Raw genomic sequence first — 19,949 nt, 5'->3', positions numbered from 1 at the left:
CTCCAAGGTGATAGTCTATCAACATTTATCCCAACCCATAGCAGGCCTTAACTTAAGGCCTTAAGCCACAAAAATAGAAATAAACGTGTTTTGATATGGTATCTTTCATATCTGAGATACTATAAATGCTCTTCATAAAGTGACAGAGGGCTCCTGGAGCCGCACACATTACCACAGCAGGGATCTGGAGCTGGTACCAGCTCACCGCAGCTCCGATTCCCAAAGCCACATCCCAGAGGAGATGTCTACCCGGGACATCAGGACAGTCTTCTGGCACTTTTCCATAAAACCAAAGGGAATTTTAACTGAGTGGCGAGTAAAAGCCATTCACTTTCTGCCTACAAGTTTGCTTAGTTTTGACGCACAGCCCTGTTACAGTGACACACAGCCCCGCCAATATCACAGGCTGTGGCCCTGCACCTCCCGCACAGCCCTGGGTTGGCAGCAACCCCTCTCCAGACACCTGTCCTCCTCTTCCAGGTTCGTCGCTCACAGCCTCCAGCCATGGCTGGCTTTAGAACACCCAGAGATGGAGACAAATGGAGCTTTGCCAGCCTAACGGTGAGGGTCAGGCCTGAAAACACAAGGAGAGAGTCCTGGCCCCAGGCAGTACTGCCTGCCTGCCCTTTTGTGGGCAAAAAACAGCAGCAAGGTCACGGCCATCCTCCTGCTGTCGGCAATCTGCAGCTTCCTAGCAACTGCCTGTCTTTGCAACCCCTAGAGCCAGGACTGCTCTAGGAGATCCCAGGTTTTGGGACTGTTGAGCTGCCCTCTACACTCTCCTCCAAATCCCCACAGGTTGCCACCATGCAGGTGGATGCTGAAGCTAAAGAAAGACTGTGCTGAAAGGCACCAAAAAGTTAATTTTTACATCCCAGCTCTTTGTCAAGGGCACTTTCATCTGTGTATATTCCTCAGGGCACCCTCACAACAGCACAGAGTAACATCACAGCCGTGCATTACAGCCTTGCCTCTTTTGGGGGGCTCAGCACATGCAGACATGGTGCACAGCCCCGCTGCACCCTCCGACAAACCTCACGGAGCAGATTCATCTCCTTGCTCCACAGCTGCCGCCTGGGAACATGCTATTGATTTGCAGAAGCTGGAGCCATACTTAAAAATTCCATTAATTAAGTGTTGGCGGAGGTGTTTGGAAAGACGTTCTGATAAATACAGTGCTATAAAGTGTTTCCCTAGAAACTGAGGAAAAAAGTGTTCAATAAAGAAAGTACCCAGGCTGCTAACAGCTATCACCCTTGCTGAGCAGTGCCTGGGTTGTGTGGAGGATTCGGCACAGAACTTTTTGCAGGGCTTTTTTGGCTACTGAGAACTTTTAGTAAAAGTTCTTTTAGCCTACAAATTTTTTTAGCCTACAAAACCCCAAAAGTGCCCTTCTTTCGAATGGCTGCTTATAAAATGGGCCATTTAATTGAATAGCATAGCATACGTCGTCATATCTAAAACTGATGTAAATCAAAAAAGTTCAGTTTTGCCTCATAGGGGATCTGCAGGTTTTTACTTTGCCTTTTTTTCTGGTATTTTGTTCTGCCTGCCATATCCTTAGGAGAAAATGTGATCTAATCCACACCAGTGTAGCAAGTGGAATAGGGCGCTGTATCACATGTATGTCACAGGATGAAAACCTTCAGCTGTCACTTATGCGCTCCACTGATCACACCGACTCTTTTTGGGGGACGCAGGCAGGGAAGAGAGGGATCTGTACAAGTCAGCATGTCTGTCCCCACAGAAGAGCATGAGCAAATACTTTTCTGGATGGATGCAGTGGGTATTACAGAGGTATTAGAGATGATATTCCCTTAGAAAGGGGGCGAGGAAAGGAAGTGCTCTAAGCTGATCCTGGCCTATTTAGCCTGGTATTTCTCACCTAAACAGAAATGTGACCAGAGGGCTGAGACAAATAATGATTTAATGACTCAAAGTGTAGAAGCTGGAAAGGTTTTGAGGAGATCTTGTGTATATATAGGAATAAACACATTGCAACCTTCCTGAGGAATCCTAAACACTCTGCTTTCCATGAATTCCCACTGACAAGGCTCTCAGACAGCACACAAACTTCTCTAAAACCTTCCCATTCCCTACATCCATTAAGGGAGATGCTCATTTTGTTCCAGCCTCTCAGCACAGCCCCAGTTGCCCTGGACAGCCACCTTGGGCTCTGACTTCTGCCCGTCTCAACCTGCATTGCTGCCAGTGCCCTAAGCAAGGGCAGCAGGGGACCAAGGGGATTTTGGGCACCCTCTGACCAGCACTGGAAGGCTCCAGGATGGGGACTTGCTCGAGCTCATCAGCACGGATCATCACAGAGTTCAACTACTGTTAAAAATACCTGGCTTCTGCTGTCCCTCTGTACAAGGACTTTGGGAGCAGCAGCTAGGTTAAATAATGGAATGTTTTCTTTGGTTCCAAACAACTAATTCAACCAATTTGATTCCTTCTTCTCTCACCTTGCTTCTCATTTCTCAAAGTCAAGACAAGATTAATGAACCCCACACAGTTCTGCTGGAGGGCTCTGCACTTTTCAGAGTACTTCAAGCCACAAAAATACCTTCAGCAAACAGAGAACTAAAGCTGATAAAGCCAAGTTCAGAAGCAATAAACATCAATCTAAAATTCGGTTGTTTTGGGGGCTCAGCTTCAAAATAAAAAGCAATTACTGTTGTGACAAACTGAAATAATACATTGTTTCTCCATAGTTAATTTAGGAAAGGAAGTCTACCTTCACCAACAGCTACAATAAAAAGGCTTATATAAAAACTATTTGCTTGCACTGAACTTTCTAGCATTTTTGTTTTGTTTTGTTTTGTTTTTCCAAAAGCTTATTTCTCAGGAGCATAGCAGCCCTTGCCTGACACCTGAGGTGTACTTCACTATTACTCAGCACGCAGTAGACAGAACAGCTCTGACCATGCTCACACGTACCCAACAGCAGGGACTTCCCCTGGTTGCCCAAGAGGGTGAGAAGAACCGGCAGATCCACAGCTGGGCAGTGAATGCCCCCCAGCCCTTCCTCTGTGCCTCCCCTGCTGGGAAGCCACAGGGCTGTGGTGCTGGAGCCCACATGGGACTCCACTGGGCACAGTGGGGGTGCTCAGGCAGGCTGGAAGATTTGCCCAAGGTCACAAAGTTTGGCAGAAGAACTGGAAGACAGCCCAGCTCTACAAGTCCCGAGCACAAGTCCCGGGTTAAAATCCTAGCAGAAATAGAGTGCTTGTCCAGTGGAAATAGCCAAGAGGTGAAAATCAGTTCATGTCCTTTGAAAAGTGTTCAGATTACTCCTGGTCATCAGCTGCAACTTCCCTATCTGCTGCACTCCTGTAAACTACTCTGGGGCCTGCCTGTGCCAAAAGCTCTTTTTAAAAACTTAAGCCAACAGTTTTCAGGATGTCAGTGGAGCATTTCCAAGCAGCCCCTTGCATCAGGTCTGGCAAAGAAAATGCAAAGTGGTGTCATAACCTCCAGATGGTAGAAGAGGCTTTTGCAATTGAGGGTAGCGGTGAAGGCATTTGCGGGGGCTCCTGCTCCTTGACAGCAAACAGCCTATGGTGTGCCTTGGGTGCCTGCTGGCTGGAGCTGGACAGGGCAAAGGACTGTTGTACACTTGTTGATAAACGTGTGACAAATATTTTTATATATTTGCTTGAAAAGAAGGAAATAAAGAGAAAAGCTTTTTTTTTTTTTTTTTTTTTTTTTTTTTTTTTTTTTTTTTCCCCCATACTATAGCCCATTCAAGGTTTTGGGTTTTCATTTTAACCACTTGACAGCATCTCATTAACCCAGTGCATATAATAAATGTGTGCAATAACAATCACCAAGTTACAAGAAATTGAAAAATCCTATAAAATATAAATAGGAAATACTTGCAAGGGCATTTATTTTTCAGCTCTAGTATTAAAGAAAATGAGGTCTGCCACCCCCCTCGGCTGTGATAAATACAAGTCCCAAAGCAGGCTGTCTGTAATTTCCAGGAATGTGTCTCTAACCTCACACTGCAGCCTTTGTAGAGTACATAACCAATTTTTTCCATGTAAACGAAAGACTTGCAAAGTTGAATCTGCCTGCAATGCTTCAGACAGTAAAGTCCTTCCTCACTGGAAGGCCTGGAGTCCTCTGGAGACCTCACCAAAACCACCTGAGGGCAGGAGGACGAGCCCTGCACCATGGCCAGCCCAGCTGGCCAGAGCAGGACAGCTGCAGGCACATTGCTCTGAACTGAAGAGCAGCATGCGTTTCTGCAGGGCTCAGCTCCAAACAAAGCCAGCCCGTCCATCTCTCCATCAATCCCACTGTTGACTCCGCATTGTCAAAGCACCTCCTGTTTCCCCAAGCTTTGCTTCCCTTCGCCTGAGGACTTTCCATGGGAGTATCTCTGAGCCCCACAGAGCGAGTGAGTGGGAACTGAGCACTCCCAACCCTGGGGCTCACCATGCAGCTTTGTGCAGCACTGGAAAACAATGCATGGAAACCCCTGACTTCGAAAGAAAACATTGAGAATTTCACATCTCAGCAAAAAAAAAAAGCCCAAATCAGGGCAGATAAAGGAGAGAAACATCAGCTACTTACTGGTAGCCAACAGGCAAAGTGCTCAAAGATAAAAATTCATAGTCTGGAAAAGTGTGGAGTCAATAAAATCATACTCATAGAAGAAGTCTGTGTGTGCAACCAAAATGAAGGACTGCATCTGTATAGCTCAAACACAGCCACCTGGAACAAAGGAATAAAAACATTCCTGAAATATAACGAAAGCGAGGTCTGACCAGTGTTTCATCAAAAGAGCTGGGGAATGGTGAATCAGTATTTATTCAAAAGAGCTTTCGAATTCCTATGGATTTTCATTCATCAGATCCCCAGAAATGTCTTATGCTGCCTTTTAACATCTAAACACAATGTCAGATGAAATATTTTACCAACGAGAATTTCCTGCTCTGATGTTTCCACTGCTCTGCCAGGGTAAGACCAAATCAGCTGGCTGCACCAGCACTTTCTAAGTAGAAAGCATCTTTTAGATGGACTGATTCTCAAAAACCTTTTCCTGGGCCTGTGCAAAGGGCATTTTTGGCAGCAATCTGACCAAAGTGGAGCCCCCAGCAGAGAGGGGAAGGGCCGAACCCCCTGTCCTCCCAGGCACTTACATGGCATGCAGGCTATTCTGTACATTTGGAACTATTGCATCCAGGAAGAGGAAAGATGCTCAGAAAGCCTAATTTTGATAGGAACCAGCTTCATTTATTGTTGTTGTTATTGAAGGAGCACACTCCACACAAGCTGCAGCTTGCCCCAGCACAGACTAAAGGACTAATTCACCTGCAAAGAGGCATGAATGCTGCAAAGTATTGGGAAACATCAGCTTAAATTTTCAAATTTGTAATGTTTATGACTTCATGTTACTTTTAACGAGCTTGTCTGGGAGTGGGATTTTATTTAGAGCTTCACAGAAGATCACTGCAGGTGGTTGCTGTGTTGGTACAGATCCAAGAGCCAGGGGCTCATGCAGCCACAGCATGATTGAGGGGTGGATGGACACACAGACACCATCACATCGTGTCCATGGGCAGGGCCAGAAGAGTACCCATAGCCTTGCAGTCCTTCCCTCTCACCCTGGCCTGGGCCAGGAGTAGTGCTGATAGGACAAAGTAAAATTTAAAAATTGGATAAAAAGGATAATGATCTATTGATTCCTATAAAAAGTGAACTACAAAACTCTAGCAGATAGCTTCAATGTGTATGCTGGGTCAGACCTACCCAGTGTCTGCTTCCACCAGCGGCAAATAGCACGTTACTGAAAAGAATATGATAGAGGGACAAGATAAGGTCACTTCCCTTCTGATGTAGCCAGCATGTGCCCACGCACTGGCTGAGCCTGTTTCACTGTGCCCCTTCTAAGAAAGAAGAAATAGAAGATTATACTTCCATGAATGATTAAGTGTATATTGGGGGATTTTTTTTTTTCATTGTCAGAAATATAATTTTTATCATACAGTCTTTAGTGGAAGGAAAAGATTGCAGGGAAAATTGTCTGGTGTCAGCACCTTTATTCCCTTTACAGAGAAACTGCAGTAGCCTTCACGTTTAACTACGCTTCTGGTATTAGAGAGTCAAGACAAATTTCATTAGGCAAAACACATTACCTCTCGGCACTGATTACAACGTTATAAATGTGTCCTGCTAAGCGTGCATTAAAGCAGCAACCCGAGTTACTGGTGACTTTCCTGATGCTTGAGTAGGTGAATCAAGACCAGAGATGTTCTCTTTGGTAGCATAATGCTCTGAGGAGCCCTATTAAGAAGTCATCTTTAAGGATGCGTCATCTCCCTCTGTGCATGCAACTGGAGAGAGTGGGACACTGCTTGAAGAGAGGCATGTCCCTACCTCAAGCCCAGGAGCTAGAAGGCTGTGATAACAGGATCTTCTTGAGGGGCAAGACACTGTTTGTTTCCCCTTCTTCTTTACTGTTTCCTCCTGATCTGTCCTCAGTAACTCATTAGGGAATAGTTTTCTGGAAGATCGGAGTGCTTACATTTCTATCAGTGCCATTTTCTATAAGCACTTGTCACCTGAGTGTTCAGGCAGGGGAAGGTGAAGAATTATTCCTGGAATTAAAAACCTGAGACATCAAAAAGATATTCCCTACAGAAGTTTAAGAGATCTCTCTATGGAAACATACACCCCTTGCTGTTACTAGAACATTGCTTCCTCTGATGTCTGGGCCAGCAGCCTGAGTTTGGTCAGAAGCTTCACGTCCTTGTGTAAAGCGGGCTTGGTGGGGCTTCCTTCAGCTCCCCATGTAGTTCAACATCAGTGGCTGCTGGGCCAGTCAAAAGGCCAAGACAAAAAGGGACAAATCCTAGTCCTGCAGAAAGACCCTGCAGGTTGTACCTACGGGAGAGTGGCAGAGCCAGTGCCAGCCCCACAGCCTGAGGACAGCTGCAAGCAGGATCCAGGCCTCTTGAACATTTTATGTTGGCATCACTTTTCCAAGATCAAAGTGATCTGTACCAAAATTTGTCCCTTGTTGATACCAGTAGTGTGCCCAGGGATTTGAATTGACATATGACATCATTTTTTACTTGCACCAGTATAAGAAGGGAGAGAGTGGGTTGCAAATTTTTACAGCATTACACACACACACACACAAAACAAGCAAACAAAAAAAACCCTGGGAACACGCTTTCAAGAGACACAGATGGGCTTATGACTGGTCTTTGTTGGGGTCTCATCTGTCCTATTGCAAGGAACTAAGCCGTATCTTACATTTACACAAATAACAAAGCAATGCTCACAGAAGCTCCAGGAAACCCCAAAGCAGGCACTGCTGCACAAGCAGATACCTTAACCTACAGGCAAATAGAAATTAATACCCCACAGTTTTGCGAACACACTGCATGGCCATGGCCCCTGCAGCTCACCAGCTGGAGACGCAGTACAGGAGCCATGCAGTTCATCCTACCTCACATTAACATCAAGTTCTTCCATCACAGGCAATAGGCACAGGTAGCTGGGCGTTCAATGTCCATGGTAGAGACCTTGTCCTGCAGTGGAGAGAGTTAGAAAGGACAGTTATAAGTTGAAGAATTTCATGGGTGCTAACTTACTCCAGTGAAGACACCCATACACTGCATTTTACCACTCTGGCCTGGCTCCTCGTGATAGAGGTTAAGCACATGTCAAAATAAAACCATACAATTGCAAAGAGCTATCATAACACAACTTTCTGTTGTCTGCCTGCACGTATTTGTATTCCACAGCTCTGATGTGCATGCCTGGAGGCAGGAAGCCAAGCTGACGTGACAGGCAGCCCTCTGGGCTGTGCATACACCACCCATCCACACAGAACCTAGGGCTAACAGAGGGCTTCGGGGCCAACCGGGACACTGGCACTGCAGAAAGTAACATTTCTGTTTTTACAATGGAAGACAGGTGTTCAACTGGAAGCTCAGATGAATCTTTAATCCACTCCATGGTCATCTAAGTGTGACATACTGAACACAGTTAAGGTTCTAGTGGTCTTGCCTAGCTGGTGCTTGAGGGAAATGTGGTTTTGCATTCCCTGCGTTGACTCCTTCCCCATAGGCTCTGCGGCATGTGAGAAGATTCCTGAGCTGCCGAACAGCACCATGTCCTGTCTTGATCCTGAACCTAGCTCAGTATGAGGCAGAACACAGCTGGACGAGCACGGTGAGCATGGACCTGACCCTGCAGAGCTCAGCCAGAGGACACGCAGGAGATGCTCAATGTGCTCCCAAAGGCTTTCTTATACCAGTACACACAGCATACTATGCTACACCCAGTTAGCTTCAGGTGCTGGCATGGAAAGGGCACACACAAAAATACCAATGACCAACATATCCTGTCTTCCTGCAAGTGAAAATCCCAATGACCTCAAGGGGATCCATATAAATATATATTTTTTTTCAAAGACTTACAGAGTTAAAATAGTTTTAATTCTAAAAATAAATGCAAGCAAGCATCATAAATCAAAAATATATGCACCACTCTTGAGACTTGTTCTACAAGACAAACTTTTAATGAAGTTGATGAAAATATAGTATATTGCAATGCTGGTGAGACCAAGAAGCTGCACTGTGATATAAATAACCTCTTCCAGCCTATGTTCATACATGCACTTTTATTCAAAGTGACACATGATGAGATACACACTTATAAGCTGCACTGGACCTAAGACTTCTCATGATAACTTCCAAACTTTCAAAGACAAAACAAGGTGTTTAAATACAATCAATTGAAGAGGGCTTGCAAAACCTGGCTGGGAAAAGACAAGCTAAGATGCTTGGTAAATTAGTTTTGTTTGTTTGTTTGTTTGTTTTTTAAATTAAAACATTGACTTACCACCAAATTAAAATAGGTTTCCCGTGACACTATACTGTATAGCCTTTGAATACTTAACAGCGGTACTGTAATTACAAGGAACTAACTGATTTGCAGCTCAAGTTAAAATAAGCGTGCTTACTCACAGTAACACTGATATAAATATTAATGGGAGTTTTAATTCTATCAAAAATCTATCCTGAGTCCAAAGAAATGAATACACCATCCAAATAACAAGTGTGTGGTGTTTGCCGTGGAAACATCAGTGGAAAAAATGTGTGATATGTGTGAGCATTTCTGACTGCTGATTGCCCCTTGCATTGCTTCTCTAGAGAGCCAGGATAATGCCACCACCATAGTCCTACTAATAACAACTCAAATGGAAATAATGTCTTGTGATTACTTAGATTCAAAGAAAAGATTGTAGTAATACTGAGTCAGACTTCCTGAATGCGATGCCAGGTTCACTGTGCAAATGAACACCCACAATCCAGGCCTGGTTCAGCATTTACCATAATTAGCACTTCAGTAGGTATAGTCTATGCACAGTTTTGCCAACAAAACTTACTCAAGAGGGTGTTCTATCTTGAGTAAAATATATAAAGACTACTTACACACTTATATTTGCAAAATGGAGTGGAAGTCTAACATTTCTCATCAAGTCACCTCTGCATCCCTAAGAAATGACCTCCAATTTTAATCCAGAGGGGAAATAATACCCCCTCCTCTCCTCCTTCTCTGGAGTTTTTCCATGGAATATAATGCCTTGCAGACTGCTGGGACAGCTGCCTGTCAAAGACACAGGAAGAATATCCTGGAAGATGGTCTTTGGGGATGTAAAAATGCAACCAATGTTCTTCCCTGATCACAAACTAATGGCCATAAAAAAAAAAAAAAAAAAAAAAAAAAAAAAGAACTAACTATTTAATCTCCAAAGAGGCATATGGAACCACTAAATTGAAATTACTCATTTAGAATATGAGTTGAATTAATTGAAATTAATTCAGAGGGAAATGCATAAGAATGAGCCTGATATGGTGTTTCATTTCAAATCCAAACAGGAGCCCTTCCTCCCCTGTCTCGTCAACTCAGAATGGATAAATTTTAAACAAACAAAACACTCAATAAATGGTAGTCAAAACACAGGAAATCTTGACCCACCTCCACTGCCTGCCAACAGCTTGCAAACACTGCTCAATTCAGCCTTACACCAGCCTTCAAAAACACGTCACCTGTCTGGTTTACCCTGGAGGAGACTGAGGCACGAAGAGGTTGGCTGAACCCCACTGCGATGACTCAGAGCAGGGTACAAGCAGACCCTGGACATAAGATATTAAATTGATCTTTGCATTGAGATAGCACGGATATTCCACAAGGAGTATCCGACCAGATGTAGATGACTCTGGCTCAGGGGAAATTGTTCCCTTGCAGAAGAAAAGGGGCTTTAGCATTTAGGGTCACACTGGGAAGGTTTGGAGCTGCAGTTTATGCCTGTTACAGTTCTGAATTACAATGGAAAGATGTCTGTGTGGGAGTCACAAGACCAGAGGGTAGGAATAAGAGAAGAAAAAATGTCACCTGTCTGCACTATCCCTGTCCACTGTGCTCCCTGCAGTGTTAGGATTTAAGAGGTCTCTTGAGAAACTTTCCAAAGCAAGCAAAGGCCACTATTGCAGCATAGGTGGGCAATTCTGACTGTTCTTACCAGTTCATCAAAACACAGTTTTTTGTGTAGGCACCAGAGTTACTGGTCCTTCAGTCACAACTTGTAGGAGACGGATATATCAAAGTGGTTTTGGCTTCCATTAATATTTTCTTTCCTTCTTTGTGTTTTCTTGTACAGTAGAAATATTTTTTTTTTTGTTACAAAATATGAAAAAATGAAGGCCTTAAGGCCTTTGATCAACTCAGACTATTGTATAAAAATAACCACCTGTGTATCACTTTGTGGTTGTGTGCACTTCTAGCAACTATGCCATATACTGTGTTACAGTCAGTGACAATATTTCTTGCATTTCACCTCAAATAACATTTATTATTTTATTGTAATTGTCTATGTATTCCTAAAACTTACAGCCCTTAAAAAAAACTTATAATTTGTAACTTCCTTTCCATACCACAAACACATTATCTTCTCCCCTGTAGAACCAAGGAACATTTGGGACACTAGGCATTATGCTGCCTCCAGGATCTGGAGCACCCCACCACTGCACTGGACAGACCTGCCATATTTCAGAGGCTGTTAGTACAGAATCACAGAATCACAGAATTTCTAGGTTGGAAGAGACCTCGAGATCATTGAGTCCAACCTCTGACCTAACACTAACAAGTCCTCCACTAAACCATATCACTAAGCTCTACATCTAAACGTCTTTTAAAGACCTCCAGGGATGGTGACTCCACCACTTCCCTGAGCAGCCCATTCCAATGCCTAACAACCCTCTTCGTAAAGAAGTTTTTTCCTAATATCCAACCTAAAACACCCCTGACGCAACTTAAGCCCATTCCCCCTCGTTCTGTCACCAGGCACGTGGGAGAACAGACCAACCCCCACCTCACTACAGCCTCCTTTAATGTACCTATAGAGAGCAATAAGGTCGCCCCGAGCCTCCTCTTTTCCAGGCTGAACTATCCCAGCTCCAACAGCCACTCCTCGTAGGACTTGTTCTCCAGGCCCCTCACCAGCTTCATCGCCCTTCTCTGGACTCGCTTGAGCACCTCCATGTCCTTCTTGTAGTGAGGGGCCCAAAACTGAACACAGTACTCGAGGTGTGGCCTCACCAGAGCCGAGTACAGGGGGACAATCACTTCCCTAGCCCTGCTGGCCACACTGCTTCTTATACAAGCCAGGATGCCGTTGGCCTTCTTAGCCACCTGAGCACACTGCTGGCTCATATTCAGCCGACTATCCATCATCACTCCCAGGTCCTTCTCTGCCAGGCAGCTCTCCAACCACTCATCTCCCAGCCTGTAGCTTTGCTTGGAGTTGTTGTGCCCCAGGTGCAGGACCCAGAACTTGGCCTCGTTGAACTTCATACAGTTGGCCTCAGCCCATCGGTCCGGCCTATCCAGATCCTCCTGCAGAACCTTCCTACCCTCGAGCAGATCGACACATGCACCTAACTTGGTGTCATCTGCAAACTTACTGAGGGTGCACTCGATCCCCTCATCCAGATTATCAATAAAGATATTAAAGAGGACTGGCCCCAGTACCGAGCCCTGGACTTTCACCTCCCCCCTTAAGTTGAAGCATATAATGAACACATAATAAATGACCCCAAAACAATGACATTATTTAGCTTTTGTCAGCTTTTCCATAATGGACTTTAAAATTGGATGTTCCTTTTCTTCTGCCTTTCTCCACGACACCGCAGTGGTGAGACTTATTATAATTGGATCATTATAAATGATGTCAATACCATATAATACAAAATCTCCCAAAGACTTATTCTGTAAATATACATGTATCTGCCTCACATAGAGGGCCTGGTGCTAATCTTTGTTATTAAAGTGATTACTCATACTCAATTAGGAAGCTGTCCTCAGAAAGACAATGACTTCCTATCACAGCCCTCATGCCATCCAGCCCATCATAGACATAGTCCGTTCAGCACAAAACAGCATCTCTGCTTTTGTTGTGCCACAGCGATCACTGGCACATGGAGCTGTGCACGTGCTTGCAGCCAGGTCGGAGCTGCTCCTTTTTATGAACACGAACACCCAGCTTCCATTGGAGTGGGGCACTGGATCTCGTTGCTCACAAAAACCTGGTGCCTAGCTTCTACACAAGTTCCTGCTCAGACATGGGCCGGCTCTGCTGGCTCAACAGGAGAGGCAAGCTGAGCCTTCATGGCCAATACTCCTCCAAATCTGTCTTCTTGCCTGTGCTTTCTTTGGATTTGGTACCAGGAACTGCAACGAAATGCTCACGGTAATCAGTCTAGGGACTGCAGAATGCACCCCAGGCCAACGTTCAGCAGATGTTCCTCCAGAGCCTGCATGATAAGGGGCTAAAAGCAGGCAGTGAAGAGAAATCGAATGGTTTCGCTCTTTCGGGTGCCAGCACAGAAATAATTTTGGCAACTCTTGCAAAATGAAAGAAAAACTTTTCAGTGGTATTTGTTTCTGAATTCTAGTTTGGAATCATTTTGTTTGCTTTTTTTTTTTTTTTTGAAAAGTCATAATTTTAATGTATACTGAAGTTACATGCAACCTGTATTATCATGTTACCATAGACATCTATAATAACTGAAGTTTTCTATTTTCTTCTATATTTTTAGAACTAAGTGGAATTTTTAGTTGATCGTATCACTCTTAAAACAAGTAAATGGCAGCAATATACCATGTAATGAATCCTAATGTTAAGCAATGTTAAGCAACAAGGAAATCAGGGAAAAAAAAAAAAAAAAACAAAAACAAAAAACAGGGAATTCTTAAGCTAAAAGACCCTTGCAAAAAAATGCTCCCCCAAAGAAACTGAAATCAGTACTCTCTGCAATGTTTACCACTTCAGCAAAGCTCAACAGTTTTTAATGGAAAAAGATTTGGGCAGAGAAGCTCCAGCAAGCTTGATGTGACAGCTCCATAGACTCCTCTTGTGTGATAAGAACTCATTTTATTCTCTACTAATCGCTGCTACCAAAAAAGAGCAGATATACCATATGTGGATGATGAGTCCCAGTCATCACTGACTGCACAAGAGACTGGCTCAGACATGGGCAAAGCAGTAAGTCTCAGCAAGGCTGTGCTGACAGCTTCCAGAGGAAGCAGAACCCATCTATCTGTCAAGAATAATAATTCTCTGCCCCTTCTCCCCCCACCTCCACAGTCATGGGGTGTAAGGGAGGAAAATCCTAAGAAGGACATGGGTAAACCTATACATCTTCCCAAACAAGTTTTATGGACCCTAGAGATCCTTTACTCGGTAGCAGTAAGGTATCAAGCAAGAATTCACTGCTGAGACCACAAGTGAGCTGGCAGCCTGCACAGCTCTTCTCCTCCCTCACCTGACTGGTGGCCCTGGCTGGTGCTGCTGCTGGGAACCTTGCTCTGTCCCATAGAGATGGAAGTGTCCCACCAGACAACAGCAACTGCCAAGCCACTCTTATGAGACATTTCTCAGTTAATCAGCACCTTGCAAGAGGCACTGACACATTCTTTATTCAATTTATTTCCATCCCACTCAAGCCACATCTAGTTCCAGTTTCTGCCACCACTGAGCTGATGACAACAGAAAAGTTGAGTCATTCTTCTGAAACACCTGCACCTCCATATCCTACACTGCTGGACTGTGCTGCTTCATCATTTGTGACAACTTACATGAAACAGTGCTGAGGGTGGACTGAGCAGTCTGAAAAGCCCAATTCATTTTACCTACAGATTCATATTGTTGTACTGCTCTTTGCAGTACAGAGGAAGGGGAAGGATATTAGAAAAGATTCCATTTCTTTCTGTCACTTGCTCTGAGAAGAATTGGACATATCACTATACTTCAAGCAGAGCTACAGGCTGGGAGATGAGTGGTTGGAGAGCTGCCTGGCAGAGAAGGACCTGGGAGTATTGGTGGATAGTCGGCTGAATATGAGCCAGCAGTGTGCTCAGGTGGCTAAGAAGGCCAACAGCATCCTGGCTTGCATAAGAAACAGTGTGGCCAGCAGGTCTAGGGAGGTGATCGTCCCCCTGTACTCGGCTCTGGTGAGGCTGCACCTCGAGTACTGTGTTCAGTTTTGGGCCCCTCGCTACAAGAAGGACATGGAGGTGCTCAAGTGAGTCCAGAGAAGGGTGACGAAGCTGGTGAGGGGCCTGGAGAACAAGTCCTACGAGGAGTGGCTGAGGGAGCTGGGATAGCTCAGCCTGGAAAAGGAGGCTCAGGGGTGACCTTATTGCTCTCTACAGATACCTTAAAGGAGGCTGTAGTGAGGTGGGGGTTGGTCTGTTCTCCCATGTGCCTGGTGACAGGACGAGGGGGAATGGGCTTAAATTGCGTCAGGGGAGTTTTAGGTTGGATCTTAGGAAGAACTCCTTTACCGAAAGGGTTGTTAGACATTGGAACAGGCTGCCCAGGGAAGTGGTGGAGTCACCATCCCTGGAGGTCTTTAAAAGACGTTTAGATGTAGAGCTTAGTGATATGGTTTAGTGGGGACTGTTAGTGTTAGGTCAGAGGTTGGACTCAATGATCTCGAGGTCTCTTCCAACCTAGAAATTCTGTGATTCTGTAACTTCACTCTTTTCTTTATAAGTGCAAAGTAAAAATTGGCCTTCACTCCCTGGTACTGTGGAGTGACAACCATCCTGATCCAAAGATAAATGCTTGCTCACCACTGCAGAGTAGTCCAAAACCCACTAAGTACTGCAAGAGAATATCCTCTTTCAGCCCATGACAACACCAAAAGGAGCAAGAGATATCAGAGTGATCCAACTACTTCACTCCTACATAAAGTAGTTTCATTTCCAACATCCACTTCTGATAAAGGTGCTGCCCCCTCCCACAGTACTTCTTCCTTTGCTGTCATTGCTGTTTCCATTTCACCCCACAGTGGATCAAGCTGCTAAGAAGTCTCTCCATTGTCAGAGACAGATTGAAGAACTGATTCTCAACAAATGTCATTCCAGCAGGTTAAGATGCAGCACTTTGCTTAAAGAGGGAAAACTAAAAGTACAGAAATTACATGTCAGACACAAGTCACAGCGGAACCACACTCCTCATCACCACATATCTGCTGACAGAGTAGCTTTTCTCCACTGTCAGCATGGCATTCACGACCCTTCTGCTGGCTCAACCCCATGCCAAGTTATTCCACACTTGCAAAAGAAGTTTAAATTCCACATTTAAGCACCAAGACAAATACTGACATCAAAATCACAGTTGTGGCCTTGGAAAGGATGTTTTACTGCAGGTCTGCCTGCCTATTCCCCTAGACCAGGCCCCAGCTGCAAGGTCCCACACCGACAGCATGTACAGCAAATCCGAGTCCCTCTGCCAAATGCAGCCCTGCTGGCTGATCTCAGAGCTCTTACTTCATGTCTTGCTTTCATCCTGAAGTCACAGTCTCACAAATTGAGGCCTTTTCTCAGTCATATTATATTCTCAGCTTTGGGCCATAATAATAATAATAATAATAATAATAATAATAATAATAATAATAATAATAATAATAATAATAATAATAATAATAATAATAATAATAATAATAATAATAATAATATTATATTAATAATTAATATAGTGTGTTAATATATAACTTATTATATTTGTTATATAATATATATAATAATTAATACGATTTATTATTATTATTATTGTTGTTGTTGTTGTTATTATAAATTGGTATCTTTTGCTTGTGCACAACATAGCCATTTAGTATGTGCCAGTGATAGTAAAAATATGAAGCAAGTTCTTCTTCTTTATTTCATAATTTTAGCTTCTTGAGGAACACTGAAGCAAAATTTATTTTAGAGTTCTTGATAGCAGTAAGGTGAAATGCAAACAAACACTTGTCTTTTCTTCTATATTTACAGCAGTAAAGTTTCTATGGGTTGTTCAAGGGTGACTTTGTTCTGTTCCGGAGACATCTGTATGAGATCCTTGTGTGTACCAAGCTGTGTTTGTATAAGAGCTCCAAGGAGAGAAAACAGCTATAAAACCTGAGGAGTTATTTGCTGTGACATTAGTATTATGAAATTTTGCACCTCACCGCTCTCACCTTTAGCAATTACTTTCAATTGGTAACTATCATGCTCCAAGTCTTTCATTGCCATATCAAACCCTCAGCATAGGAAGCCAACAGAAGGATCCAGCATGAGGCTGTGGGTCTGAGAAGGACGAAGATTAGGTAGGAGATCAATCAATACATGAAGGCAGGAAGGGGACTGAGTTCAGCAAGTGCATCTGCAGTGAAGATGGAAACAGAGAGGCATGATTTCCTTAACACTTTCACAATTGGTTTTGTGCTTATAAGGACAAAACAGTGTTATTGCTCCCTTATTTCCACAAAGGACTAAAAGGCAGTACTGTGTACTATTGTGCTATGCAAAGGACAGGCAGTACTGTGCTGGCCTTTTGGGAGAATCATACATATGTTTGACAGATTTGTACAGAGCTACCTGCTTTGTTTTTGCTCACTAAACTTCCCCTAAGCCACTGTAAATTTTCCTTCCTAGAAAATGCTTTCTAGCTCCTCTGTTGTCAGCACAGCAGCAAATAACCAGCGTATGGAAATCAATGCCCCAGAACAGCAGTGGACCTACTTTCTACGGTTGCACTCAATTAAATTTTCTTTGTTGCCCATTAAGAAGGGGAACACATTGCAGAGAAATGCGCAATATATGTTAGGAAAAACAGGAATACTTCATCTTAGACATGGGCGTGATGGCACTGAATGCAAACTATGGCTTGTGAGAGGGCTGAAGAACTACAGGGTGCCCAGCACTATCACATCACTCAGCACTGTCTCTGCATGCACATGGTGATACAGTCCATACTACAGCTGTACCTGAGATCCTCACTTTTACTGGTTCTCTAATAAATTATTAGTCGGTACAGTGCCTTCCTACTGAAAATGAATTACACTCAGTGATGAGCGCTGCCGTGGCAGAGGTTAGCTCACAGCCCAGCAGGACACCGTGAGCATGCAGTGACTCAGTGCCAATCTTACAGTTCACAGTAGCCTGAGCAAGGGCAGGCTCCAGCTCTTGCTTTAAAGGCTATCCTGCTCCAAAGCAGAGAACAACCCGTGGCAAACATGCTCTAACACAGGCATTCATCCTGAATGTGGATGTGCTGCTCCCGCCAAGGGAGCGGGCAGTGGGAGGAACCACCTTCTTTCTGCCACCAAGCACTGAAGTCATGGAGTCACAGAGTGGTTGAGGTGGGAAGGAGCCTCCAGAGATCATCTAGGCCAACCCCCTGCTCAAGCGGGGTCACCCTGATTATATTACACAGGATGGCATCCAGGTGGGGTTTGAATATCTGCAGAGAAGGAGACTCCACAACCTCTCTGGGCAGCCTGTCCCAGTGCTCTGGCACCTGAACTGTAAATAAGTTCTTCCTCATATGGCAGTGATACCTCCTGTGGTTCAGTTTATACCCATTACCCCTTGTCCTGCCACTGGCCACCACTGAAAAGAGTTTGGCCCCATCCACTTTACATTGTTCCCTCAGGTATTTAAAGAGGTTGTTAAGATCCCCTCTCAATCTCCTCTTCTAGGCTAAACAGGCCCAGCTTGCTTAGTCTCTCCTCATGGGACAGATGTAGAGCTTAGGGATATGGTTTAGTGAGGACTGTTAGTGTTAGGTCAGAGGTTGGACTCGATGATCTTGAGGTCTCTTCCAACCTAGAAATTCTGTGATTCTGTGATTCTGTGATTATGCTCCAGTCCCTGGAGTGCCTGCAGTCACCCCTGCCTACTGCAACTCGATGTTGGCATTACCCTTTGCTCTCCCAGCTGTGCAAGCAAGCTTTCTTCACCTCCTTCCCTTCCCCACACGGATTCCATGCTGCCTGCAAAACCCATGGGCTGGCCCTGCCTCAGTAGGGCTGCAATGGGGACAGCGGGTTGTGGTGGACAAGACAGCCATGCAGAACCCATGCCACACACTGCTGACAGGAGGCCGCCCCAGCTGCCACCACAACGCATTCACCACAACACAGCTCCTGCACTGCCCTCGGCTCTTGCCCCATCTCTGACGGCGTCGCTGCACAGCGGGTGTGTTCCACTCCCTGTCTGGAGGTCACACATGACTAACTTTATGGTGCTGGAATAAAATTCCTCTGTATTTTATTGCTGCCATGCGATGGTTTTGTAGCCTGTGAAACACAAGCAGGAAGCAAGGCCCTGCTTTGAAGCCCTGCACTGGGAACCAGCCACTCTGTTTATGGCTCTGCAAGGCCTGGACTTTAGAAGAAATCAGAATGTTTCCTGGCCTAGGTGTACTTGTTTGTTTTATTTACTTCTGCAGAACTAATGAACTCAGCAGGGGTGTGGTGAATTACTTCTGTGATTTCAGCTGTGTGAAAGGGTTAGGAGAAGCTTTATATCTCACCCATTAAAAGCCCTTATCACTTCTGTCTGACCAAACTGGGCTCTGATGGGAAGCTTTGGGGTATGTGCATAACTTTGCAGCAGAGGACATCTCACAGAGGCTTAGCTGCAAAACTATAATCCTTGGCATGAAAGCCTAGGAGTACAGACATCACCCCTCCTGCCAAGCAGGGAGCCAACAGACCTACTATAACACCAGTACTACCCTTGCTGCTCCATACACAGGGGATTAAGACAGAGGCTAACCCAAGTGTGAAGCTGTTGCTACCAGACATCTCTCACAGGACGCTGACCTCACAGAAGTCATTAGTTCATTGCATCACGCTCACACTTCTTCATGAACTTCCCTGAATGCCACGGGCAGACCAAAGCCAGGAGCTTTCCACTGCTCCTGTGCTGGAGGGGAAATCCCACAACTCCATGGGACACTTAAAAAAATGAAGCAGAAACCAAACCCACAGAGCTCTGAGCTGCAGATCTGTGTAACCAACCCAACTGACTCATGCCTTTGCTGCCACTTCTTCATACTCCATTAAAAGATGACAGATTCTGGAGAGAGAACACTAGCTGAGCATATTCATCTTAAACTGATCTGCCTCTGGCTCACTTTAAAAAAAAAAAAAAAATGAGTTCATTGAGCAGGAAGCTAAAATGATCACAGTCCCCAAGAGACTACGTGATTCTCCAGATCTGCACAAATTTTATAAAGCACAAAACCATTATCTTTTCTGGTTAGGAAGCTGATACCATCAAGGGAAGTCAAAAGGTTAATTAGTTAATTACTTTTTGAAAAGGTAGAGATGCTGCAAGGGGGAATGTGCTATAATACCTTCTCAGCACGCAGGCTCCAAGTGCACCTAGGGAAGAACTTGCTCTAAGCACTTCACAGCAGCGACAGAACTACTTTGAGGTGATTGCATGCACTTACCTACTGAGATGTAGAGCAGAGACCTTCTCTGGTGGTGGTCAGAGGAAACCACCATAGAACACAGCTTGAGGGACAGTGGGTATAGTGGTGTGCTGGTAGGAGCTTTTGGTAGGTTAAAAAATGCAGCCCAGCCTAG

General features: G+C 44.6%; 1 protein-coding gene across 1 annotated transcript in view; it reads right to left on the bottom strand.

Moving 5' to 3' along the window:
• HTR4 (5-hydroxytryptamine receptor 4) overlaps positions 1-7,504 on the bottom strand; it is an 86,301-nt gene extending 78,797 nt beyond the window's left edge. Inside the window, 1 exon segment of the mRNA XM_032196883.1 lies at positions 7,466-7,504. Coding sequence (XP_032052774.1) covers positions 7,466-7,491 — 26 coding nt within the window. The 5' untranslated portion in view covers positions 7,492-7,504.
• Between the last annotated feature and the right edge of the window lie 12,445 nt (positions 7,505-19,949).

The sequence above is a fragment of the Aythya fuligula genome, chromosome 14 (genome assembly GCF_009819795.1).
Source record: "Aythya fuligula isolate bAytFul2 chromosome 14, bAytFul2.pri, whole genome shotgun sequence".
NCBI lineage: Eukaryota > Metazoa > Chordata > Aves > Anseriformes > Anatidae > Aythya > Aythya fuligula.
This window is presented reverse-complemented; position numbering and strand designations above follow the sequence as displayed.